Source organism: Amphibalanus amphitrite, unplaced genomic scaffold (assembly GCF_019059575.1).
Source record: "Amphibalanus amphitrite isolate SeventyFive unplaced genomic scaffold, NRLGWU_Aamphi_draft 000055F_arrow, whole genome shotgun sequence".
NCBI classification, from domain to species: domain Eukaryota; kingdom Metazoa; phylum Arthropoda; class Thecostraca; order Balanomorpha; family Balanidae; genus Amphibalanus; species Amphibalanus amphitrite.
The window spans coordinates 282,821-308,723 of NW_024881551.1; the positions used below are offsets into that span (position 1 = coordinate 282,821).

Consider the following 25,903-nt stretch of genomic DNA (forward strand, 5'->3'; position numbering starts at 1 on the left):
TAAACGTGTTGATGTACTCACTACTCTGTTTATTGTAGCGTGAAGGTGAAAAAGTACGGTATAGGACCGGGGCAAGAGTACGGGTAGAAGGGGAAACAGTATTCACTGGTTATCATCGAAGATGTAGGTAAAGGTAAGCTTGGGAATGAGGATGATTAAGGACACTATATCAAGGAAATTGTGAAAATTGAGATAATTGAGATTAAATATTGTAAAGTTTTCGCTTAGTCATATATAATACTGAACGAGGCCGGTGTCAATAAATTTTCAAGACCGAGGTCCTTACTGGATTTTTGAACGAGGCCGAAGGCCGAGTTCAAAATCAGTAAGGACTGAGGTCTTGAAAATTTATCACCGGCCGAGTTTGGTATGCATTTTACTGTATGCCAACGATAAATTTTTTCTGGACCGAAGCTCTTAGCCGACTTAGGAACGAGACCATCCCAAAATGTTGGCTTAAGTGCATTCTGGTAATGCATTTTTGACCGTGGTCAATTTGCTTACACCAGTTATTACCACACCCCTCTGGCTAATGTATTTGAATAGGCCAGGCATACAGTAATGCTGGGTTTTACACTCCCAGTATTTTAAAGATTTAACCCTAGAACGCCTAGGGGGGGGGGGGTTGTATCAACCCCCCCCCCTGAGGTTTTTTCGAAGTGCACGCTAAACGGCTTGTCGTAGCGGGCTGAAATTTTCAATACCCTCTGGGGCAACCTTTGCGCATCTTTTGTCGAAAAAAAATTGATCGGGTCATGTCAGGTCACGGAGTTATGACGTCATAAGAGGTACAGCCTCCGGCCGGATTTTCACAAACTGAGTTCCAACGCCCGAGGTTTCCTGCCGGTGGTACGGACATCGGTTGATGGATCGTGATGAAACTTCCCATGCATGTTGGGGCAAGTATTGGCTATCATATGGTATAAGAAATTTGACCGGGTCAGGTCAGGTCACGGAGCTATGACGTCACAAGAGGAACAGCGTCCGGTACTATTTTTGAAAAGCGCCCGAACCACTATTTTGCTAATTCTTGTCACCTCAATGGGAATATGCAGCAATATTAGCTTCTATAGGGAGCAAATGGACCTCCCAAATCCAAAAATACAATCAGATTTCAAAAATTTAAATTTTGATTTTTCGAATTTCTGCCGCCGACTGTGACCTTGCCGACTTCCGGCGCTCCCAACGCGCCATTTTTAGAGCTAGGGAAACGAAATACATACCAAACGATAGAGAATTGATCAAGAAACACGATAGTGAAGGTTTCAAGTCGATATCTCCCACCGTTTTGCCGCAATCGCCGCCGAAAGTTGAAAAAAGTCTATTTTTCCGAAAATTTGACCTTTGACCGGTCAAAAGTAGGTCAAATGTTGACCTGGGACCAAAAAATATACCACCAATCGCGAGATCTCGTTGAGAGCAATCCGTTGGTTTTTTCCGCTAAGCTCTACGACCTTCCGTTTCGAAACGCCAGGGGGGGGGTCGTAACAACCCCCCCCCCCCTGGTCGTTCGTGTTATGAGAAATGGCCTGGTCGTGCGAGGGTTAAGTAGGTTTATCATGATGTGGTAATGCGGCCTTCACATGAAAAATTGCATGTTCTTGATTCAAATGACATGATTGGAACTTCTGCCAAGCGAAATTCTAGATCCCATGGTTTCCAAATTGGCATCTGGCCTGGAACCGTTCCACGAGATGCCTCACCACGTGAAACTGAAGAATTCATTTATTCATTCATTTATTTGCCACGACCGTCGACGGAAGCTGTAAGTTAGAGACGAAACCTGATTGTTAGGAAAAAATCGTGCTTTATTTTTCGCCGTGGGAGGTAAATGTACGACCTATAATTCTCATTTTCGAATAAAACGTTTAAATAAACATTTCATTGCATAATACTTTTCCAAAACGTTCGAGTCCGACCTTTTCATTGTCTTTGACACAACACTTGGACCATGACCCGTTCGGCCTGGCGCGCCCTGACCGGACAGCGCCCTCCCCTCCCTCTGACGGTCGGAGGGCCGGTGGAGGGCCGCGGGCGGTGTCGCGCGCCGCCCGCCGCCGGGTGACGCTGGCACAGCCGTCAGCGCGGCTATGTTTGGTCGCTGGCGGCCGGCCAGGCGGCGGCGCCGTCCGGTGCCCGGGCGGGGTGCCGCAGTCCGCGGCCCGGGTGCCCCCGTACCACCGCACCGCGACTCGGCTGGCTGATCTCTCGGAGAGCGCGTAAGTGCACCGACCGCGCCGCCGGACGCGCCGAGCTACGAGCCTGCCCGACCGCGCCGCGAGCTCAATTAGCCCGAGGTGTTTGTGCTCCAGGTTTTAGTGCTGGTTTGATGGGTTATGAGAATCACGGTCAGTTGCGACGGTGAATAGACAGGTTCAGGCTCCGTGGACGTGTGATAACCAGTGACGAGACTGCCAAGGAGTCACCATCTCGTAAATCGACCCGTTGAACAGTTAAATATTGTTGAACGGTCTACATTTGAAATTGCATTGGTGTAAAGGGAAGCCGAAGTTTATTCTACGTCTTCTAAAGGCACCTTATACTTTTCGTAAATTTTAAGCTGATTCCTAAAAGGACAAACGAAAATGAACATTATATACCTAACTTTTTGTGACAGTGGATCATCAAATGCATATCATTCACTTAATTTGTATAGTACAGAGAATTTGCAAGATTTTCCCGCTGCATCACAGTACGCAAAGTGGTATATAAGTAATTTCGCATTTCCAGTAGACAAAAATGTGTGAAAAACTTAGCTGGATATTTGTGACGCATGATTACCGTTTACGACCATCATAGCCAACTACGTGCCTATAGATAAGTAATTCAATTAATTTATTAATGGTATACTTTTTAGAGTCTCAAGAGTAAAGCCTGTATTTTTTTTAATGATGGCAAATATTTCGACCCCCATTGAGGAGCCTTTTTGAATGCGAAATTACATGGAATAGTAAACGATGCCATCATTTGAATGAAACATTTGCCATCATTTAAAAAATTACAGGCTTTACTCTTGAGGCTCTGAAAAGTATACCATTAATTTATCAACCTGAGTAAAAGTATATAGGATGACTTTTAACCCGCGCCCCACTGGGGGGGGGGGGGCTATTTATAGCCCCCCCCCTCCCGTTTTTCTGCAATAACTTCCAAACCGCTTGACGGATCGACGCCAAACTTACAGTACCTTTGGCAGCATCAATTTGACACCTTGTGTCAAAATTTGAACTTCGTAGCTACCATAGGTCGGCCGGAAATGACGTCAGAGTGACGTCATGTTCGGCCGATTTCGACGCAAAACATTGAACCACGGCAATCGCTCCCAAGAGCTCAGTTTTTAAGCTAGATCCAATTTCTTTGCATGAAAGGACTCAGAATTGACCGCGCTATCAAACTGCTATCTCGAATTTTCAAAATTTTGAAAATTTCGAAAATTTGATATAATAATATTCAAAATTTGTATTTTTATATTTTTTCCAAAAAGTTTTTGACTTTTCGAAAAAACCGGAATATATGTGACAGAACGCTTGGTTATGACTAACTCTAGCAAGTTTTAGCTAAATATCTTCAAAAATGGCCAAGTTATACGCATTATTGCAAAAAATTCACAATTATTAATTTTTCAAATCAATTTTTCAGTACGTATTTGACATCGTACGCCAATATAAATGGCACCATCGTGTTCCTGAGCTCCAACTGCATCCAATAGACACCTTTTTTGTTGAAAAATTTTAACTTCAAAATTTGACCTTTTTTGACCTGAAAGTGACCTGACCTAAGCTAAATTCGACTCAAAATGACCTCGAATGACACAGACGACATCAAATTCGAAATCTATGGCCTAAATGGACCATAAAACATGTGTCACGTGACCGACGCATGATAAAATATTTTCGTGACCTGTGATGACCTGACCTTGACCTGAAAATCAAAGTAAAAGCTTGGTACCCTCAGGGTATCTAGAGCATCTATTTAAGAGTGTGTGTACCAAAAATGAGCCTGATCTGACTTGTAAGACGGCGGCCAGAGCCCAAAATGTGAACAAGCCAAAATACTAATAATTTTTACTTTGACCTGACCTGTGACGTCATCGGTGACCTCGAGGTCAATGAAATTAGGTTTCGCTCGACAGTTTTTCCGGGGCTATCAGACGCCGTTTGAATTTTGACGATCGGCCCAGTAGTTTCGGAGTTAGGAGGGGGGGCTATGAATAGCCCCCCCCCCCCCAGTAGGGCGTGTTATACACAGACCCCAGTGGGGCGCGGGTTAAGTCCCACTTAGATAAGTAATTCCTTAGGGCACTAAAATACCACTAAATAATTAACTACTGTGTAACCAGCTTTAGCTTCCAGCGCATAGCTTCCAGTGCAGTGCACGCACAACCGAGTCAATTCATAACTAAATGCAAGACATAATGATGACACTCCATCATGTCCAAAATAGTTATATGGCAAAGGTCCAAATCGTCTGCTTTTGTTGGCAAGGTTTTGAAGAGCTGGACGGTTGAGGGACTTGGCCTGGGATTTATATCTGCAGTGGAGACCAACTGAGGCTTTTGTGCTGTCACATACATTGTCATTTTGATGGGGCGGATCGGCGTCCTCGAGATCTCTTGGCGAACTGACCCACACAAGAATTCTTTTTAGATGAAAAGTTTTAGCCATTTGAAAAAAAGTCTTGCCGTTTCACAAAACCATACTCGCGATCTCATTTTACGAAAACTGGTTTATATGTGATTTGTTTTGCTTTCTCAATAAAGTGTGTGCCATCAACCGGAGCTCTTGGATTCATGCACTTCTGCAAATAACATTGGTTCTCTAATTTGTGTCTTTTATTCCAGGTAACTAAAACACACCAAAATGTCGGACGAAGAATACTCGTAAGTATCAACGACCTTTTGCTTTTACCTACTTATAACCGCGTGTATATTCTAACGCGATATTTATGGTGGCTCTTGTTGGCATCAACTAATTAAATGGCTCTTTTTCTCAAGCACTCTCTCGTGGAAATAACCCGTGAAAGTAACCGTCTCATGTAGTTCACATTTCAAGGTTTAGAAAATCCTGCTATGCTATTGTCCACCTGTGCTTTCAGAATCTAATTTTGTTCCTCACTTTGAGAAGAATAATACGCTTGCACGTATTTCACCGCCGTTTCGTCCCCGTCTGTTTCAGATCTGAGGAGGAGGTGTAAGTATCCACTCCAGAGGGGGTGTAACTCCCCTCCGGAGAGTCAGCCGGGTGTAAATCTACCGTGGGCGGCCCTCAGCGGGTAACCGTCCGCGGCCCTCCGCCGAGACCGTGCCTGTGGCCCTGTAGGTCACTGTAGATTGATTGCCACCGGACGCACTGTAGGTCACTGTAGGTGGCCGCTGACATCGCGCCCGACCCGACAGTGCAGTCGATGGGAGGCCCGGCCACGGGCGCGATCCTAGCGTAGCTTATCCATGGCAGTGTGCAGCAGATTGGATTGATTTCTTGCAGTGGAGGATGGCCAGCACCCCTCAGCTAGGGGAGCTGTAGTAGTACCTTCCCACGACCGTACTGGCCCTCAGTACCAGAGCCCTTCCTCGATGTCGTCCCGTAAATTATTTATAAAGAGAAGTCCTACTGTTGAATCCTTAATTTAATTATTCTTATCATCTTAAACCTTTTGAAGCAGTTTCAAACCTCGACACCACCTTACTGCACAAGCTTCATTAGATATGACTTAAGTACAAGTTTTTGAAAAATCACAATAGAAAACCCTTGTCTGTCACCTCTCAAAACAAGCCACAGAAATAAAGGTATCCATATTTGTGACATCAACACTCCTTTTCCTACTTCTCCATCCCACCTCCACCCCGTAGATGTCAGTGACTCTGGTGGCTGATTGGCCCTCTGACATCTCTCGAGACAGAGTTGGACTGACCCCGCGCTGTGTTTGCCCGTATATTTAGCAGCGAGGAGGAGGAGGAGGAGGTCCCAGAGGCCAAGGAAGAAGAGTAAGTATACTCCAGCAGTCAGCATACTTAGAGAATGCGTCCGCGTGCTAGTCCCGCACTGCACCTCCGTCAACCGCGGTAGCGCTAGCTGCTTCTAATGTCGTCACATGACGCGTAGTGAAATTCATAAAAAACATGCTCATGCATTTAACGATAAATCAGTCCAAAAATGTATCATTTTTGGATATATGCTTTGAGGAAATGTGAGATGTTTTAAGTCACACACAAAAATATTGCGCAAGAAATCAGGCAACACATTAAACGCTGACATAGCTTAAATAGTTTAAAGTAATATTAGACCGTTTAATCACCTAATAAATAAATCATAATAAGTTTCCAACTTCCCATACACCTTCAGATCACCCAACAGAAATAACACAGTTTTCAAAGGACAGACACTAGATAAACAATATAGCGCCTTGACGATGTAAGTAGAGCCAAAGCCGCAATTTCAACGAAATCTGCATATAATTGCATGCGAAATAGACGAACAAAAACACGCTCTCAAAATACCCACGATGATTGCAATATTGAAAAATTGGCGTAAATGCGAAAAAGCGCTTACGTACTATGACTAAAAAGTGACGCCAGCCTAGCGAAATTTGCCCATATACCACTTCCTGTAACTTTTCAACATGCAAAGTTTTCTTTAGAGAATGCTGAGCTTATCACTTACTTAGCTTTCTGTCCAGATGTCTGATTAGTTCATTAAAATGCGCCTATTTCAATGCACCCAACTGCTTCATCATATTTCTAGTGATCACCAGTTTTGTGATAGAATTTGAAAGCTGCTTAGACTGAACTAACACGAGAGGCGCTACTGCTTGCACCTTAGAACTTAGGCCAGACACCGTTAGAGACCCATTGAATAGCATCAGAATAGCTCGCCCTCCCTATAGAGTGTCCAAGTAGTGACGTCCACCCCATCTATTCGCAGGGCACCGGCGCAAAAGTAAGTTAGCCTCAGCTGCTTCTCGAGTTACATACAGCTGACTCTCTGTGTGGCGTTTTTCTGTTTTAAAACTGACACAGTTTTGTTCTCATCGAAACTACATCTTAATTAATCGCAACCACTTTTCGAGTATGAGGCAGAATGTATTTTATTTACACGTACATACACTGCATTCAGCTATATTTGATTTATGGTCGTTCGGTGTGCGTTGAATTGTCTGCCCAAATATGCATATGTATGTAAACGTATTATATTACTTTGTTATATGGAATTAATAACACAGTGCGTGGGGTGTTTCGCCCATTGGCGGATCCAGAAGGTACGGATTTTGCCTCTTCCAAAACTGCTGCTTTTCAAAAATGCGTCCATTGTAGTGCATGACGCAACTTTGCCGGATGTATGCTTTATAATCTACCGGTCGGATCCGCCAGTGCGTTCGCCTATTAAAAAGCTCCGATTGTTCTTGTTAACGCAGTGCGGTTGCTGCCTTGCTTTGCCAATGGCTGTCCTATGATTCTTCCGCTGTTTGATCTGGCACTAATTTCACCTAGGTCACAATTCATGAGACACTCTCGTCTCTTTTCGGTATTTCATCAGTTAGACGCCCAGCGTGATTGGTACATAGTTGCAAATTCCCTACTTTTGGCAATTTTTGGCGCGTTTGGATTCGATATTGGCTTTTGAGACACATATGTACAATAATGTCACAATGAGAACACGCTAAGCTCCATTTCATACATCAGTATGCACAATTTATAAAATCATCTCCAATTTTCTTCGCTCATATAAGGGTACGGTGAATACAATTGATACGTTTTAACGTTGTGTGAATACATTGCATGACTACTCAGCGTTAAGTTTTCCAATTTTACCGTTCATGTTTCACTTTCAGGCAGGAAGAGAAGAAGGAGAACATTTTCACGGTAAGCATAATGACCCATACACTGCATAAAATCACCGCTTTACTGGCATTATTATTGAATGTCCTTAAACCTACAACGCTCTCACTATTTTTAGCTATCAAGGCACATCTAATAGTTTAGTTCGACTGACGCCCGGGCCACCCTGCTGACATAATCCACCGTTTGACCTTGCAGCAGCGGCAGGAGAAGAAGAACACAGAGCTCGACGAGCAGCTGAAGGAGTACATCGCGGAATGGCGCAAACAGAGGGCCAAGGAGGAGGAGGAGCTCAACAAGCTCAAGGAGAAGCAGGCCAAGCGCAAGGTGAGCCTGGTCGCTGCGATGGTGTGAGTCTTCACTCTTCATCATCATGTAGCGACTAGTGACACGATTTAATGTGCCGAAGAACGGTTGTTCGCTTCATTGATAACGGATATGACTCGATCCCATGCGATTGATTTCCTAAAGCGCAATTTATAAACACAAGGCGTATGGCATTATCAAGCTCACATTGTGATGTAAGCAGCATTGCCGTGCCACCACCAGTAGTTACATGCACTCCTAGACGTGTAACACGCCATTGTGTACGGACGTCGCCAGGTCCTGCGCGCCGAGGAGGAGAAGCGTCTGGCCGAGGCCAAGAAGGCCGAGGATGAGCGCCGCTACCGCGAGGAGCAGGAGAAGAAACAGCGCGAGCAGGAGGAGAAGAAGCGCCGGCTGGAGGAGGCCGAGAAGAAGAGGCAGGCGCTGGCCCAGGCGCAAAAGGCCGCCGCAGGAGGAAAGGCCAACTTCAAGGTCGGCAAGAAGGACGACAAGGTGAGTTAACAGGCCACGGACTGGTGGCAGAACTTGGCGTATTGACGGGATAACCCAGGCTGTGTGAATAGGAATGTGAAATGCAAGGGGAACCGCATCATTATTTTGTCGACATTCAGACGCACAAAAATCAACAAGTCGGCTGTTCTTGCTTTGTCGGAGCTCTGCCTTTGCTTACTTTGGCGTCAGTTGCATAGTAGCTTTCCAACCACAATTTGTTATGTGTGTGATAAATAAATCACAAACAACGATCCGTCACGAATCATCTCGTGTTTTCAGCTGTCCAACATCCAGGCTGCCAAGAACGAGATCAGCAAGACCAAGGAGCAGCTGGCAGAGGAGAAGAAGATTGCTCTCAGCATCCGCATCCAGCCTCTCAAAGTCGATGTAAGTGCTCCACATCGCACTCTTTATTGATTTACCTACATGACATTTTAACACCGCCCAAGATGGGAATGCTGGTTCACTGACTCGTCGTATCTGATTTCCGTGAAGGGTCTCGGTCTCGAGGCGCTGAAGAAGAAGGCGGAGGACATGTGGAACCAGATCGTGAAGCTGGAGACGGAGAAGTACGACCTGGAGGAGCGCCAGAAGAGGCAGGACTACGACGTACGTATAGCCGCCGGCGGAGATGACACAGAGCTCACTGCTCTATATGGGTTTGACGTTCATTGGGATATTCAAATAATGATCATTGATAGAAAATTACATTCCAATCGCTTTTTCAATGGGTCCTTTGCCGATAAAAGCTTCATTGTGTCAGCGCTCTGGGGCTATCTTGCCGTTTATTTTATAAAGGGCAATGATCTAGACACATATATCCAGCTCGTCCTACTGATATGCATCTTTCTATCAGCGTAACCGATGCTAGTTAGGCGGCCAAATGGAAATGTGAGTGTATGAATGTCGTGTCATGCTGTCTCTTGTTTACATTTACAAGGCTGGGTGTTTCTAAGGGTTCCCTCAGGTGGGTACATTCGCAAACCACATAATTTCGCATTACATTTTCATTAAATGTAGCGTATTACTTTACAGAACGCCAAGCACACGTGTACATTGCAACTACAGTAGCTTTCATCCGTAAATCTGTTCTTCCCATAAAATTGACCATTCAAGCTTAGTTTTGAAAAATCAATAAAATTCACATTTCAATGATTGTTTCATATTCTACACGAACAATCATTCGTCTCAACACATTGTGCTGTTCACTTACGTTTATTTAAATCTTCTCAAATAACATTTTAGCTCTACCTGAATCATTGCAGCTGAAAGAGCTCAAAGAGAGGCAGAGACAACAGAACAAACAGAAAGCCATTAAATTGGGTTTGGATCCTGAGTAAGCAGCCCATATGATCTATATCGCACGCGCGCTTGGCGTCTAGACGGTAGAGCGGTTCGGGGGAAATGCCCAGGCTTCAGCTACGCTGCTCCCGTACCCGGAGTGACACACATGTAGAGCAATCGTGTATTTCGCCGAGCCGACCAGTCGTGCTTTCAGTATTCAGTGTGTGTTTTGTGTGACATTAGACCAAAATAGTTAATGCTGATTTAGAAGTGGATTTCGGTACACATGTCTATAAAACTTGAAAATTGCTGGTGCATGTTGGGTGCACTTGAGCGCCCCGTTGGTCACGCTGGCGGCCAGAGCAGTCAGTCAGACCAGATGCGAGCAGCACTGCTATCAGACCAGACCAAATTTCCGGGCAGAGCAGCCGCGCGGAAGCCTGCGCCGCCCCCGGCCGCCTCCGGTTGTCTTCAGTGTTAGCTTGTGAAACAGTGGGAGGTGTCGCACCCGCTCCCACTGCGTCTCTGACAGGAGACTGCGGTGTGCTACCGGGGGGGGCTCGGCAATCCACCGAATGTGGCCGTGGTCGCGCTGGGGCCGCGGGAACAGGGCCGGCGCCTTCGTAGGCGCGGCCACCATGTATGCTAGGCTGTCTGCGCTAGACTGTCGTGTGCCAAGCGGTAGACACTATTGCAGTGTTTCTGTTCTGTAGCTTAAAGAGCTCAAAGAGCGACAAAAGCAGCAGCTGCGACACAAAGCCCTTAAGAAGGGGCTCGATCCCGAGTAAGTCCTCTCGGCCGATCGGCGCGCATTGGTTCTGCGTCACAGCCGGAGTAACTAGACCAGTAGACACCCTTTTAAATTCAGTTCATTTTGGTTGGCACGATTCTCATCACCCTTGACATGCAGTGGGGTCGGCTGCGCCTAGCTACTGAAATTTTGTTTTTAGTTTACGCCAGTTTTATTTCTTTTGGACGATTGATTTGTCCTTGGTCTCGTTTGTCCTTGGAACCGGCTGTTTCTCACTCCATCTTTTATTTTCTAATATTCGAAAGAATAATGTGCTCACAAAATAATCAGTCTGAAGGCATGCTACCCTTGCAGATCTTTAGTGAGCTACAAAGCCAGAAAGTTGCCAGCTGATTTGTTGGATAGTAGAGAAGCCCATTGACACCACAAAACCGCAACGGGAGGCATGTGGTATAGTTGACTGACTATAAGAAACGCAGCTGCTCACATCAGTGTAACTGTAGAGTTATCATAGTGGTTTGTCTCCCCGTCTTAGCGTTAGTACGGTGCCGTAACCTCTGTCCAGTGAGTCGGAATGCAACTAAGTGTACCTACCTCCCCGTGCAGTCCATTCTTATATAGCGTTAGTGCATGGTGTTTTGCATCTGGGAAGGGCCGTCCGCCTAACCCACCCTGACCGTCTCGTCCATCCCTAGCTGTGACAAGACAGCCAGTGGGAGCACACTCGTCCTCCGTGCGTCTTAGAGGTGGGCACATGGTTCTGCCGGCCTCCAGTGAGTACCCGTACTCTGTGCGCCATCGGCACAATTTGAACTCATCAATCAATTGTGTTCAGCGTCTACTTCGCAAAAGACTTCTTCGTATTATAAACGTTCTTTGCTACACATGGTTAAAATTCATAGGATTTCAGATATAGAGGGTTCCTGTTCGAAATATAGCTCAAATATCGAGCTAGTGCATCTTTGGACGATTTTATAATTATTTATGAATGTTTTAAACAAATAAAGAATGTACAAAGCCGTCCACTCAATATGCAAAAGTACGGTGTAATGCGTGCTCGAATCTACCACGCCGATTTGTTTTGGAAATGGTTACTGACACATCGAACATTTTCGCAGGGCCCTGACCGGCAAGCACCCGGTAAGTTATTTTCACTTTTCCTATGTGTTTGACGTATTTAAATATCAGCTGTTTTCCAGGAATTATATTTGTGGGCGTGATTGCCCGGCATAACTAAGATCATAGACCTCGAGTTAGCCTATCATTCCTATTATTCTAAGCCTATCATTTTAATATTGCCACTGGATAAATCATCTTTGCTGTTTTAAATATGTCGGGCCATGGGTATCAATTCGAGTAGGATTAGCCCAACAAAACTATTTTAGATTATTGAATTTTTAAAATGTGTAAATAATCCGATCAGGGTGCCATGTCGTGTACTTTAACGTAATGACATGATGTGGAGATGGAATTAAATTGATGAAATACTAGGACTTACTCCACAAGGAGATCGAATGGGTCGGAGCGCTTTCAATATGTATTATACATATCGTCGTCAGCGAATCAATAACGGGTCGAATCGAGTCGGGTATCGAAGAGGTTCGGGAGCTGCGCGGCAGAGCGATCACATACTATTCGAATTATGCATTAAAGAGAATAAAAAACACGTGAGAACAATCATGATACACTAGCTGCTAAAATGAATTAAAATGGGGTGCTAAAATGCATAAATGGCACGTATAAAAGTACAATAAGGGGGGGGGGAACAGGATACCTATGGTGATAAAGACTGAGTAGAAAAGGGAACAAAGACTATACAAAACTGAGTGCAAAAACTGTAAAAGGACGAGTACAAATATAAATACATACAAAGGCCGAACTAGACGTAAACACTACTGACAAAAACGGCGGATTATCGGCAGCCAGCGGTCATGCAGCAGGGCACCCGAGTTCCTGTTCACGTTTGCGTCATTCGGCGACACCAGGACGGCTTCACGCCGACCAACAGTCCGAATATAGGCCGATTCCAGGAGAAGTCGCATCTGGTGATGACTGGCTCGATTCAAGATCTTGATGGCATCGAAAGCAGGTGAGCAGTCTCTATGGGTACTGAAGGCCGATGTATTGGCTCTCGAGCGGACTGCTCCAGTCCAGCTCTCCCGGTGTTCTCGGAGTCTCGTGCCCAGCTCACGATCTGTCTCGCCGATATAGACCATTGGGTCACCGTCCACTTGGCAGGAGCACTCGATCCGATAGATGACGTTGCTCTGTTGTAGCTTAGGCAGTTGGTGCTTAGCCTTGCTGCAGAGCAGCGAGCCGATGGTGACTGAAGGCTTGGAGACGAGCTGGATCCCGATCTTGCTGGCCTCCCGTTTGAGTTGGTAGAACAGGGGGCCGGCAAACGGAACAGAGACTCGGACAGGCGCCGGGTGTGAGTTCGCGCTAGGTGGCGCTGGTAGGGCCCTTGCCTTCAGTCTGAGATCGGTCCGAGTCTTCTGAATGGCCGAGTCGATGAATGATCGTGGGTAGCCATGATGATGAAACTTCTGGCGGATGAAGTCAAGCTCCTGCTGGCGGTCTCTCATGGACGAACAGTATCGGATCGCTCGAGTGCAGTCAGATCGAATGGCCGCTCTCAGGTAGCGGGTCTCGGTGTAGGAGCTGAAGGCAGGCACTTGGTTGGTGTTGCAGGACTTCCTGTAGACCTTGGTGCAGAACTTGTCGTCTCTTCTAGTGATGCAGATGTCAAGATACGGTATCAAGATACCGTATCTTGACATCTGCATCACTAGAAGAGACGACAAGTTCTGCACCAAGGTCTACAGGAAGTCCTGCAACACCAACCAAGTGCCTGCCTTCAGCTCCTACACCGAGACCCGCTACCTGAGAGCGGCCATTCGATCTGACTGCACTCGAGCGATCCGATACTGTTCGTCCATGAGAGACCGCCAGCAGGAGCTTGACTTCATCCGCCAGAAGTTTCATCATCATGGCTACCCACGATCATTCATCGACTCGGCCATTCAGAAGACTCGGACCGATCTCAGACTGAAGGCAAGGGCCCTACCAGCGCCACCTAGCGCGAACTCACACCCGGCGCCTGTCCGAGTCTCTGTTCCGTTTGCCGGCCCCCTGTTCTACCAACTCAAACGGGAGGCCAGCAAGATCGGGATCCAGCTCGTCTCCAAGCCTTCAGTCACCATCGGCTCGCTGCTCTGCAGCAAGGCTAAGCACCAACTGCCTAAGCTACAACAGAGCAACGTCATCTATCGGATCGAGTGCTCCTGCCAAGTGGACGGTGACCCAATGGTCTATATCGGCGAGACAGATCGTGAGCTGGGCACGAGACTCCGAGAACACCGGGAGAGCTGGACTGGAGCAGTCCGCTCGAGAGCCAATACATCGGCCTTCAGTACCCATAGAGACTGCTCACCTGCTTTCGATGCCATCAAGATCTTGAATCGAGCCAGTCATCACCAGATGCGACTTCTCCTGGAATCGGCCTATATTCGGACTGTTGGTCGGCGTGAAGCCGTCCTGGTGTCGCCGAATGACGCAAACGTGAACAGGAACTCGGGTGCCCTGCTGCATGACCGCTGGCTGCCGATAATCCGCCGTTTTTGTCAGTAGTGTTTACGTCTAGTTCGGCCTTTGTATGTATTTATATTTGTACTCGTCCTTTTACAGTTTTTGCACTCAGTTTTGTATAGTCTTTGTTCCCTTTTCTACTCAGTCTTTATCACCATAGGTATCCTGTTCCCCCCCCCCCTTATTGTACTTTTATACGTGCCATTTATGCATTTTAGCACCCCATTTTAATTCATTTTAGCAGCTAGTGTATCATGATTGTTCTCACGTGTTTTTTATTCTCTTTAATGCATAATTCGAATAGTATGTGATCGCTCTGCCGCGCAGCTCCCGAACCTCTTCGATACCCGACTCGATTCGACCCGTTATTGATTCGCTGACGACGATATGTATAATACATATTGAAAGCGCTCCGACCCATTCGATCTCCTTGTGGAGTAAGTCCTAGTATTTCATCAATCGTGTACTTTACTTATCTTTAACACGTTATATCTTGCTTACATTGATGAAGGTAAACTAATATAGAGAGACAATTCATTTAAACCATTCCATACATTCCGACATTGTTTAGAGACACGTGTTCGTGGACGTTTCAGCCCAAAGTGCGTTTGGCGTCCAAGTTTGAGCGGCAGGTTGATAGGCGCACATTCTCCGAGAAAACCCATCTGTTCGATGGTGTGAGTGGAGTTACCGGAAGGAGTTTGTGCTGGAGTAGCCGTACACCCTTTGCAGGAGTCGTAGGCAGCGGGTCGTGAGCGTAGTCCGCAGTTCAGAGCCGCACGGATCGCAGGGAGGAGCAGTCAGTAGTCCGGGTGGTAGCTAGGAGTCTATCGCGCCCGGTAGTCGGCGGGAGTCTATCGTTCCAGGGTAGGTAGTCGTTAGGGGTCGTCAGGCCAGCATGCTGACTGGCAGTGTGGTGCTGTGTTCTAGCCCAAGATCCGAGTGGCGTCCAAGTTTGAGAGGACCATCGACCATCGCTCGTATGGCGATAAGATGAACCTCTTCAACGGCGTAAGTTGGCGCCAGGCTCGTGCATCTCTATCCAATATGCTTACGGCATATTTATCGGACACTAAATGTTCGACATTTGCAAACAGCTTTATTTCTATACTACGAACGGTTTCCTTGTTATATTTATTTACTGCGTTACATTTATTAGTGGTATTTAATAAGCAGTTTTGGTACAGATAATCATGTGGAAACTAGCATGCACTTCCCTCGAGGTTTGCTTTGCTTGAAAGCAATTATGTTGTTAATGCTGTTCAATGTGTCAATTTTATTGTGCCTAAAACATATACAAGTACACCTAGAAAAGCTCATAATTAAATCCATTACTTACGATTGCTTGAAACTGTTTTTATTAAAGTAACATTTTTGAGGTCAGCTTTCTAAATATGATATATGCGTACACTTGACTCTGTGCGCCGTGGTCCTCGTCGAGACTTTGCGTCTTTTTTGTGACATGTATGAACTAACCACTTGTAATCTGATGTCCAGTCGCTTGGTTTTCGGTGTAAAGCTTAGATGTGACTGCATGATATCACTGCTTAAGCACTGTGACTGTCATGTTTTATTTCATATATTCATAGTATCACTAACACATAGGTATAGAAGACATTTAAGCATAAAGAAACGTACCTATACCATAAGTAAATGCACGGACTAAGTAAATCGATTTTATTAGTACCTATACCTTCACACTAATGAATACATTCCTCGAATATTTTCATGATACAACTCCAAAATGTTATATTTATCGAATCCAAGGTTTGCTCCAGCGATAAGGGTTTGATCAAGATGGCGCATATCTATGCACATTGACTGATTTTGCTTGACAAACACGCATATGCTTCAAGTCTCTAAAAACACCGCGCTCTTTGCGAAGGCCTGATGTGTCTAACACCTGTCTAAAATTGCCGTGGATTTCTTGAGACGCTTTGCAATCGGTTCCGCGACCGGACTGACGGGCGGATGACACTAGCAACGTGTCGACAGGGCTGGACTGTGTTGTTCTCCGAGCAGAACGATAAGCTCTGGGAGGAAAAGGCTGACGAATGGGGCAAGCGTCCCAAGAGTGAGTGTCCTCTGTCGGACCGGTCCGGCGGGCCGCCACCGCATGAGGCCGCGGCCGGACCGGTCGCCCATAGGTGGACAACACTGTAGCGGTAGCCGCCCCCGCCCCCACCCGGCCTCGTGATATAGATCGTCACAGAATGCAGCCATCATCACATGGGACGTGTTTCTTTCCTCATTGAAAAAGAAAACTTCTCTTCGCCCCATTGGTCCCATTTATTATTTACAACTGACGTCTTATTTCCATGAAAAAAAAACATTTACAATGAAGAAAGAAACGGTCTACATGACTACGTTAACCATATAGTACCCGGTTATCTAGAGCAGAAGACGATCCTATTTGTGCGGAATGGTTATCTGCATGGGCCATTGAATGGCACGTCCTTCCCTCCCTACATCCCCAAAGAAAACGACGAGACATCAGCTAACTTTATTTCGTTCACCGCATGTTTATTTTACGGTAGCTCCGTAGTAATGTAGAGGGCTGTATGTGATTGACAGGGCTTTGAAGCTAAGGAGAAGGAAGAACAGGACAAAATATGGACCGTCCGATTGAAGGACTTCGGTGATCGGGCAAAGAGTAAGCTACCAACAGCGAGCCGGAAGCCGCGGGAGCTCCGATGGGCTATGCAATTGTGCATACAGCACAGAGCATGACATATACATTCGTTATTTATATGGCTTTGTATTATTGTCTCCGACTATGTTGAAACATTCGTGAGGCCGGTGGTGCATGCAGCTGGCATGGTTTTTACTGCTTATCAGCACATGCAGGTGCAGTGTTTCACTCTCATCGTTGAAACGTTGAAACGAAGGACAGATCCAGACAGGCAAAACTGCTGTCAGTTTAAATTTCGGCAATCACGCCTTCCACGACATCATACCGTTAGAAAAAGATAACAAAGACGACAATCATTGTATCTCGGTTGATTTCTGGATCTGTCCTTCGTTAAATGTTACAATTAATCTAATCCCCGCGGCACTGGCGGCCGGTCCAAATGAAAAAAAAAATGCTGTAACGGCGTTTTTACACCAACACGAAGACCCTCTAAGACCTCTTGAATGTCAAAATGGTGGTAAATAATTGCACCAGACTATCACAAAGGAATATCGGACTGATGGGGCCGGCTGGCCACGCCCGGTGTGTGACCTGTGTGCCCTGTGGCCCAGCGCGGCTGCCAAAGTGGTTCGGCGAGCGGCCCGGTAAGAAGACCGACGATCCTGAAACTCCTGAGGAGGAGGAGAAGGAGGAGGAAATGGCGCCGCCGGCCGACGAGCCGGAGGAGGTGAGCAGTCGCTCAGTCAGTCAGTCAGTCAGTCAGTTAGTCAGTCAGTCACTCAATCACAAGGGGCGGGTCGGAGGGGCGGGTGCATGACGATGGATCGCGTATGAAGAGAGAAAGAGAGAGAAAAAGATAGATAGATAGAGAGATAGATAGATAGATAAATAGATAGAAAGAGAGGGGGAGAGAGAGGAAATAGAGAGAGAGAGAGAGAGAGAGAGAGAGAGAGAGAGAGAGAGAGAGAGAGAGAGAGAGAGAGAGGGAGAGAGAGAGAGAGAGAGAACCGAAAGGTGTTCATTACTGGTGGTGTAGGTGCTTTAGTTTATGTTTGGAATCCAGAACATCGTTGTTTTGTTGTAGCACAGTAAAACGTTTCCTTTTTGCCCCAGTTGCTTGTGCACATATAAGAAAGAAGGGATTATTACATAGATCCTATTGTATCAATGCTAGAAATCGTTTTGCATCCACCTTGTTAGATTTTGGTAAATAGACGTCCGTGATAGCTAGCCCACCTTTGTAGTCATCTAGAGAAAATGCATATGATTGACAATGCTCCATTGTTTTTCTTTCAGCTCGAAGCACCGGCCGTAAGTCTGGTTCAATCACTCATAACTGACGCTTAAATACTACCAGCACATGCTAATCACTTCTGCTTTGATCTTCTAACGATGAGTTATCAGAACATGTTAAAAGTTAGAGCAACTTCCACTAATATTTACGGTGCAGCACTGTCCGAAACATTCGGCCATATCACCCGGTCGTGGGTTTGATTGTGCTTATATCATTGGTGACACGTTCAACTAATGCTTGAGAACTACATGCCGGTCAGCTACGTTGGTTGGTTATATTTTATTTATACGTGATGCGACCGTTTTCTTTGCTTTGATCTGCTCTGTCTTCTGTTTTATTATTTTTTATCTCTTTCCGGGACTCGTTAACGCTCGTTCATTTCACACTAATCGAGCTAAAGTTCATCTTTACCTCAACTTAATTTCACCTTAGCATCTTTACCTACTGCAATGCTGGCCATTATATGTGTAGTTAATTTCATTACTCGTTTCAGTCCTGATAAGCTGACAGATATTTATATCGAGTGAAAACTGGTGCATTTGATCAATGTGCTTTCGTTGTCAACCTTTGAAGACGTTGCTAGGTGCCACTAGCTGTAGCAACATTACCAAATATCCTAAATTCGAACATCATATCTTTCTGATATCCAATGTTATCTGCATCAGTGTCTTCCCGGATTCTTTTGTGTTGGAAGACTCTTCACAGTACCTTCTTGTGTGGAATTGCAGGAAGAGGAAGAAGAGGAGGAAGAGGAGGAAGAAGAGGAGGAAGAAGAAGAGGAAGAAGAGGAGGAGGAAGAGGAAGAAGAGGAATAAATTCAACCCAGGTAGTTGGCACCGTTGGCACTAGCGCCCACATCACTCACGCACTTCATTTTTATTTCGGAGTTTTTCAAATAGTACGTGAAAATGTATTTCTGAGCTCATCCTACTCACATCCTACTTACTTACTACTACCTTCAGGAATGATAACGAAAATTGTCATTAAAATATATAGGCACAATATGTGCATTTCAATTCATTGAACATTTCCATTCTAAATTAACTAAAATGCAGTTTTGTTTTCATTTTTGAACGATACGGTAAACCTCGTAACAATGCTCTGATAGAAGTCGCTCGCTACTCCTCGCTCATTTTAGCCAAACACGCATATTGCTACCGATGCACGCAGAACAGAAAATGACAGGAGCTCTTCTTTCGCAGCGTATGCTTCAAGTCTGTGTACCATTGTCGCTCAACCGTGTCTCCATGTCAACTTCAACGTAACTCCTGCTACTGCCTTCTCGTCGCGGGCGCCGCGGCGGCCGATCCACTGACGTCATCAAATCGACCCAGTGACGTCACAGGCCGGCTCCGTGTCACCGCGGCGACCCTATCCCGGCTCTCAGCTCATCCAGTGCCGGAAACACACCGAAATTCATACTCATGCGCCAACGGGCGGGCGTGGCGTGCGGCCCGTGTAACACCGGTCTGTCGGTCACGTGTGAGGTCAGGTCACCCGGGTGGGCGGGGCCAGCGCGCGGCGGGACCCAGCCACCGTTCTGCGCCCCGGCCCGGCCCGTCCGGTCACCGGAGAGGCAGCCTGGGCAGCGCCCGGGCGCCCCAGGACCCCGCACGAGCTCCAACCGCCGCTGACTCGGTGATTGCCATCAATACACATCTCGGTACGGGATACGGGCTGTCTGTTTGGTGCTGGGAATGTGGTGGGCTGAAGGGCAATGAAAATAGAAAAAGACGCAAAATATGTCATATGTGAACGTATTTCAGAATGGGAAAGGGAAACGATGACCGTTTGATCGCACTCGACTTTGGTGAAACCAAATATAATCAACCTAGAATCTGCAGAACATCGAGACACAAATCCATGCACGAAGAAAATCAGCTCAGTGTCAAGGGAGACTATAGGCGTCAAGGGAGACTAGAGGCACGACTGGCACTGAATCTCAGAGCTAAAGGCATGGTAGTTGATCGACTGTCCCGCACGGCACGACTGTCTTGCGGCACAGCCTACCTACCGGACGGCGATTTCTCAAATGAAATGTCCGATTATAATCAATTCGCATAAGTTTTTTCATGAATGGTTCAGCAACCCGTTCAAATGCTGAAGGGGTTGGAACGCATCCGCATTTGCAATCAATTCGGTTCTGATTCAAGAGCCTTTGCAGATGTCTGATTCATACTTTTTACATGAAATTATACGTAATTATCATCTCATGTAATTTACATTAGACATCCACTCATGGTTTTAAGGTATGTTATCGGTTTCAGCCGCGACACTAAGAAATAGGCGAAATCACCCAAATCGGCCTTCATGGAAGTGGCAGCTATTCAGCGAGCAAAACCCTTTTCCTTTTCCTGATATTTAGACGGACAGGCACCATTTGCGCCATTCGGAGGCGGCATCGAGAGAATCTGAATGGGCGTTTGCGCGATGGTATGTTCAGAGACGTTCAGAAATAGTTCACTTTTTAACATGGGGTTTTGAACTGGAATAGCAGTTCCGTAGCTTGAGCTGAGAATGCATTAGGCTAAAAGTGAGATAACTATACCTATCTACTTCTGGGTTTTTAAGTTGGTCGATCCTTCCCCCAGTAAAAAATCCGTGGCGACTCCCCTGTGGCCTTCACTAACTAAAACTACTTAGCCGAGTGACTTACAACGATAAAACTTCATCTTAGAAACGACGAAGATCAAATGTCATTTGATCTAGACATACTCGCTCCCTACTCCCCCCCCCCCCCCCGGTCGTCAGAATTCATCATTCAGACCCGGCATGTCGGCCGACTTGTGACCCCCCCCCCCCAAACGTTCCCCTAGATCCGCCCTTGACGCTATGTAGAAAACCAATGCATAGATCCGGCGAGGGTTATATTTCTTCGTGATCATGGGAGGAAATGCACCCTCTGGACCCTACTTAACAAGATATATCTAGAAACAATGCTAAGAAATGTCTCCGTTATCGCATCCTCTTACTCACCAAGTAACAGTAATCAACAATCTGCAAGTCAGGTGCTAATCCGCACCTGGTAACCGATAGAAGAGAGGAAAAGAGACAACTGGAGAATAAAAGCCGCACGCCTCAGCCACGGCCCAGAGCAGTATCTACTTTCGTCGTTGACACTTGACTGACAGTGACAGTAGCGGCAGCATGACACCACCGAGCAGACTAGTCCTCGGGGTCCCTCTCGCAGCACTGCTGCTTCAGATTGCTTACGGTGAGTTTCGGCTTTGAAAGGTAGAATTGTGTGCAACAGTTACGGATAGGCGATAGCCAAATGGCACGTCTTTTCGCTAGTTAGGAAATATGTATATGGGTTACGTATTCATTTGAACTTGAGTGTACTGACATGACACCTTAAATCAACATGAACTATGCCCGAAGAAGATTGACCAAAATTAATTAATTAAATAATACTATTTTTCATCCTCAGGAGAGTCAAATCCTTCTCCTCTAAGCCTCTAGCCCGGTGAGCCAGGCTGGACGGCCACCTTCACGCTAGGTTCATGCTTCATGCCTTCATTCATGCCACATTCACGTATAACCTTATAAACGAACAGGCCACAGGGTTACGTGCATTGGGGTGACCGGTAGTGGGGCTGCTGGGTGGCCTGTTCCATTCCGGCATGTTTTCGCTCTGTAACTCCTGCCCACTGAGCACTGTGTGACTCCAGAACAGTGAGCCCTCAGCGACTCGAGCCCACTGGTACTCTGTGACCTGCAGACCACTGCACTGTCAGAAGCCCCGACCCACTGTAACCCCGCGGCGTCCGTCCGACCGTCAGGCTCGGGGACGGTGTTCGATGCCAACCTGTTCCAGCAGACGTTCGACGTGCTGGGAGCGCGCTTCTGTCTGCCGGCCGACTTTGACAACTCAACCATCAGCCAGCTGGCGAGCGCCTGCGAGGCCAGAGCCACCGCCCCGGTCCAGCCGCCCGAGTGTGCGGGCGCTTCCTCGCTGGGAAGCTTCTACAACTGTCTGACCAGAGAGTGAGCGACCTCAGGGACACAGCAGCGTCCTCAGGTTGTGGAGGGCCTGTCGACTGCTGTGGTAGCGGGGGGGGGGGGAGCGGGAGTGGTCTGTGTTCTTTATCAGTCAGACCAGACGACTTTCATGGGACACTAGGCATTGTGATAACATTTCTTGCAGCTTTTTGTCATTCTTATTCTTCTTGAGGTGCATTTGACCAATCAGCGATAATGAAAAGATTATTCAATTTACCTATATCAGAAAAATAAAAGCCGGGTAAATTAATCGCGCATGACTAGGGGTAGGGTCTTTACAGAGCCCCTTCCGGTTTTTATCTAATCTCTTCTAAGCCGCTTGATGTATCAACACGAAACTTGCTGTACCAGCCTTCAGCGACACCAATTTGACACCTTGTGTCTACATAAAAACTTTCTAGATATTATCGGTCGGCCGAAAATGACGTCATAGTGACGTTATGTCAGCCGATTTTGATGCAAAACATTGAACCACGGAAATCGCTCTCAAGAGCTCAGTTTTTAAGATAAATCCAATTTCTTTGCATAAGTAGACTTAGAAGATATATGCCGGTACCTAGGATGACCTGGCCTTGACCTGAAAAAAAATGGAATACAGGTTTGGTACCCTCACGGTATCTTAGGCATGTATAAACCAATGGACAAACCAAGAATGAACCTGATCGAGCGTTTGGACCGGCGGCCAGAGCCTAAAGTGTTAACAAGTCAAAATAGCCGTTTTCACGACGGGCTGGCCGGCGAATGCACCTAATTTGACCAAATCTGCACCTAATCTCTTTACAGCAAATAACTTCATTTTATGAATTTATTTCAGTGTTTTAATCGAAGATGCTCTCTGATAATATAACAATGCAGGCATATAAGCAATTAGTACAACCCTAGCTGATAGCTACTTAGAGACACACTGAACCTAGTTTGACCAAATCTGCACCTAATCTGCAACAGATGTGCACCAAATGTGTACCAGATGGCCGTCGTGAAAACGGCTAATATTGATAATTTTTACTTTGACCTGAACTATGACGTCATCGGTGACCTCGAGTCAATGAAATTAGGTTTCGCTCGACAGTTTTTCCAGGGCCATCAGACGCCGTTTGAAGTTTGTCAGTCGGCCAAGTAGTTTCAGAGATAGGAGGGAGGCAGCCCCCTCCCCTCAGTCACTCGCATTATTGAAAATACCCCAGTCATGCGCGGGTTAATATCCATTGCGCGGATACGTTCAAGGGCAAATCTGCATGGATTTATCTTTCCGTCAAAGGAAATTCGTAGGTACTGATCATGACACTGGAGAGCGTGAAATTATTTATTCGTGACCGAGTCTGTGCCATTTCCCCAGACGCGGAATTCTGAACGCTGACGCTACTGTGCTCGACACTGCCCGCGTGGTGGCCGGCATCAACCGCTACTCGCGGGACCCCGCCTGGACCGCCAAGACCACGCGGATCGTGCATAAGTGCCTGGAGTACGCCTCTGACGGCCTGACGACACGCCAGCTGACTGTGTACACCTACCTCTGCCTCAAGTGGAGCCTGTTCGCCGATTGTGACCTCCAGCAGGAGCAGCGGGGGGCCCTGGACGAGGAGGGAGCGCTGCGCAGGGCCCGCTTCCTCTCCGGATACTGCCCGCTCAGCCCCAATACGCTCAAAGGAGTCCTGGAGCACATCACCGGGCGAACGCTGCAGGAGTGCGGAAAGGGCCTCTACGCGGGCCACGAGCCGCACCAGCTGTACCAGGCTGAGATCGCTCGCCTCGTGTGCCTGTTCCAGAAGTTTATCGGCGCCGACGGCACGATCGATCTGCAGGCCGTGAAGCTGGCCATCACCTACGGAGAGGGCGCCAAGTTCCGAGAGGCGGTGGAGGGCTGCATACGCACCCAGACCAAGGCCGGCCCGGGCGGCTACAACCGGCTCACTGCCGAGGAGTTCGTCCAGTGCTGGGCCGACAGGGGCGTCATCAGCTGCGTCCATCAGGAGGCCAACCAGGTGGGCGCGCAGCACCCCGACAACTGCGACGTCACCCTCAGCTTTTAATGTAACCCCACGCCGACGCCATTGACGTCACCCTCGGCAATTGACGTCAAACCTCGGCAACGGAGGTTAACGTCAACGGCGCCAATTCTTGCACCTGACTGAAACACTTTTTATGTGGAAATGACTGACCTATCAATCGGAAGATCACAAGAGATTAGAAAAACATTAACATATCTTATAACCCAGCACAGCATCTTGTCTTCGACTGTGTGACCATTGCTACATTTATCAAAGACCATGTCGTGCAAAAAAGTTTTACCTATACCTGCAGTGTCCACTGTCCATTGTCCAACCAATGCAAATAAAGTCAACAGCTTTCAGTGCAGTGGTTTGAAATTATTGGTTTTGTAGCGTTCTACGGAATCGTGCTCCTGCTTACCCGTAGTATGGCGAATGGATCTTTCTTATAGTAACTGGATACATAGGTACAATGTTTAACCCTCGCCGGCCGAGGGCGGGGGCGGCACCCCCCTCGGCCGGGGCGGGTGCCGGCCGCGAAAAAAACATAGTTTTTTTCGCAATAGCTCCGAACACGCTGGCGATAGAGAGCTGAAACTTGACATACCTGACCTTTGATTGAAGCCGGATCTTTTGACATCAACTGCATTTTCAGGTCAGGTCAAGTCACTGACCTATGACGTCATAAGTGAACCTCTGCACGGTCTTCAGATGTCGCAACTTCGCAACGCCCTCACTGCCAGAGGAGCTTTCACAGGGAAATGAAACTTGCAGGATCTAGTATCCATTACGAGTCTCACAACTTGTATATCTCGGATTTTTCCTAAAGTTCATATGAGGTCAGGTCATTTTCGTGACCTCACCATTATAAGTCAATGGGGAAAAATGAAAGCTGCTATTCTGGCGCCGGGAGCGATCTCCAACTATCTCAAGCACACAGAATCGTGATTTGATGCACTCCTTGCAAGGTGAGATGCGTCACTTTTGCAATGTTGACCTTGCGTGACGTCATCTATGACGTCATCAAGGTCATATTAGTTTTTCGTCAATAACTCCCGATCAAATTGAGCTAGCGAGTCGCGAAAGCCACCAATGGACTCAGGAAGACGAGCTGAATCGAATGATATGCGACATGACCTCTTTCGACCAACTTCGTAACCTGGGGGTGCTGACCTGACCGTGACATGAGGTCAACACCCTAAGTTGACCTGACCCAAACAAAAAGTATATCATTCGACGCGCCTGAGCGAGGCGAACACGATACTGCCAAAATCGGCGCTCTGCGGCCGATTTTTGCGAAGTTATTCACCAAAAACTGAACCGTACCTTGGGGCACTTGACCTGACCTCAGAGGTCACCGGTTGACCTAGGACCTTAAACTCGGGTACCAATCTCTGCGTCTCGTAACGGCGCACACGCTCATTTTTTCGCGACTCGCTAGCTCCACCAGGGGCGAAACGGCGAGGGGGGTCGTACCCGCTCCCCCCCCCCTCGGCCGGCGCGTATGTAGAAAACCAGTAGGTCCGGCGAGGGTTAATTACTTGAAACTTTCACGAAACTTAATTCCGAGTTCTGATATTTTGTTCAAAAAGCAGCTAAAATGAGTTGATTGTATTTAAACATGTTCAATAATGCCGAATGACATTAGGTATATTATATAATAGTAAAACATCACAGGTGAATAGGACAAATGCGATGAAACACTAAAGGCCTG

The 25,903-nt window shown here is 46.9% G+C and overlaps 2 protein-coding genes across 27 annotated transcripts; both read left to right on the plus strand.

Annotated features, from left to right (window-relative positions):
- Positions 1-2,116: 2,116 nt before the first annotated feature.
- On the plus strand, positions 2,117-19,870 carry LOC122378125 (troponin T-like). Of its 26 annotated transcripts, none has more exons than XM_043358814.1 (18): positions 2,117-2,219; positions 4,838-4,876; positions 5,172-5,186; positions 5,936-5,980; positions 6,918-6,932; positions 7,825-7,855; positions 8,030-8,158; positions 8,435-8,650; positions 8,930-9,037; positions 9,146-9,259; positions 9,916-9,986; positions 11,804-11,825; positions 14,870-14,950; positions 16,269-16,347; positions 17,517-17,632; positions 18,202-18,216; positions 18,928-19,025; positions 19,402-19,870. In XM_043358814.1, the coding sequence occupies exons 2-17, from the start codon at positions 4,857-4,859 to the stop codon at positions 19,012-19,014; spliced, it is 1,164 nt and encodes a 387-aa protein (XP_043214749.1). In that variant the 5' UTR covers positions 2,117-2,219; positions 4,838-4,856; the 3' UTR covers positions 19,015-19,025; positions 19,402-19,870. The 26 variants fall into 26 exon arrangements, with proteins under 26 accessions (XP_043214749.1, XP_043214750.1, XP_043214751.1 ...); XM_043358815.1 differs by lacking the exon at positions 16,269-16,347 and adding an exon at positions 16,848-16,926; XM_043358816.1 differs by lacking the exon at positions 14,870-14,950 and adding an exon at positions 15,204-15,284.
- Positions 19,871-21,346: 1,476 nt separating this feature from the next.
- On the plus strand, positions 21,347-24,550 carry LOC122378108. Its single transcript, XM_043358783.1, has 3 exons — positions 21,347-21,413; positions 21,937-22,186; positions 23,538-24,550. The coding sequence occupies exons 1-3, from the start codon at positions 21,347-21,349 to the stop codon at positions 24,229-24,231; spliced, it is 1,011 nt and encodes a 336-aa protein (XP_043214718.1). The 3' UTR covers positions 24,232-24,550.
- The last annotated feature ends 1,353 nt before the right edge of the window (positions 24,551-25,903 follow it).

Excerpts from the sequence above, each read along its gene's own strand:
- LOC122378125 (XM_043358814.1), top strand. The coding sequence starts at position 4,857 with ATGTCGGACGAAGAATACTC. Across the intron at positions 8,651-8,929 it reads TCGGCAAGAAGGACGACAAG|CTGTCCAACATCCAGGCTGC; the intron begins GTGAGTTAACAG and ends TCGTGTTTTCAG. Across the intron at positions 14,951-16,268 it reads AAACCCATCTGTTCGATGGT|GGCTGGACTGTGTTGTTCTC; the intron begins GTGAGTGGAGTT and ends ACGTGTCGACAG.
- LOC122378108 (XM_043358783.1), top strand. The coding sequence starts at position 21,347 with ATGACACCACCGAGCAGACTAGTCCTCGGGGTCCCTCTCGCAGCACTG. Across the intron at positions 21,414-21,936 it reads GCTGCTTCAGATTGCTTACG|AAGCCCCGACCCACTGTAAC; the intron begins GTGAGTTTCGGC and ends CTGCACTGTCAG. Across the intron at positions 22,187-23,537 it reads TACAACTGTCTGACCAGAGA|ACGCGGAATTCTGAACGCTG; the intron begins GTGAGCGACCTC and ends CCATTTCCCCAG.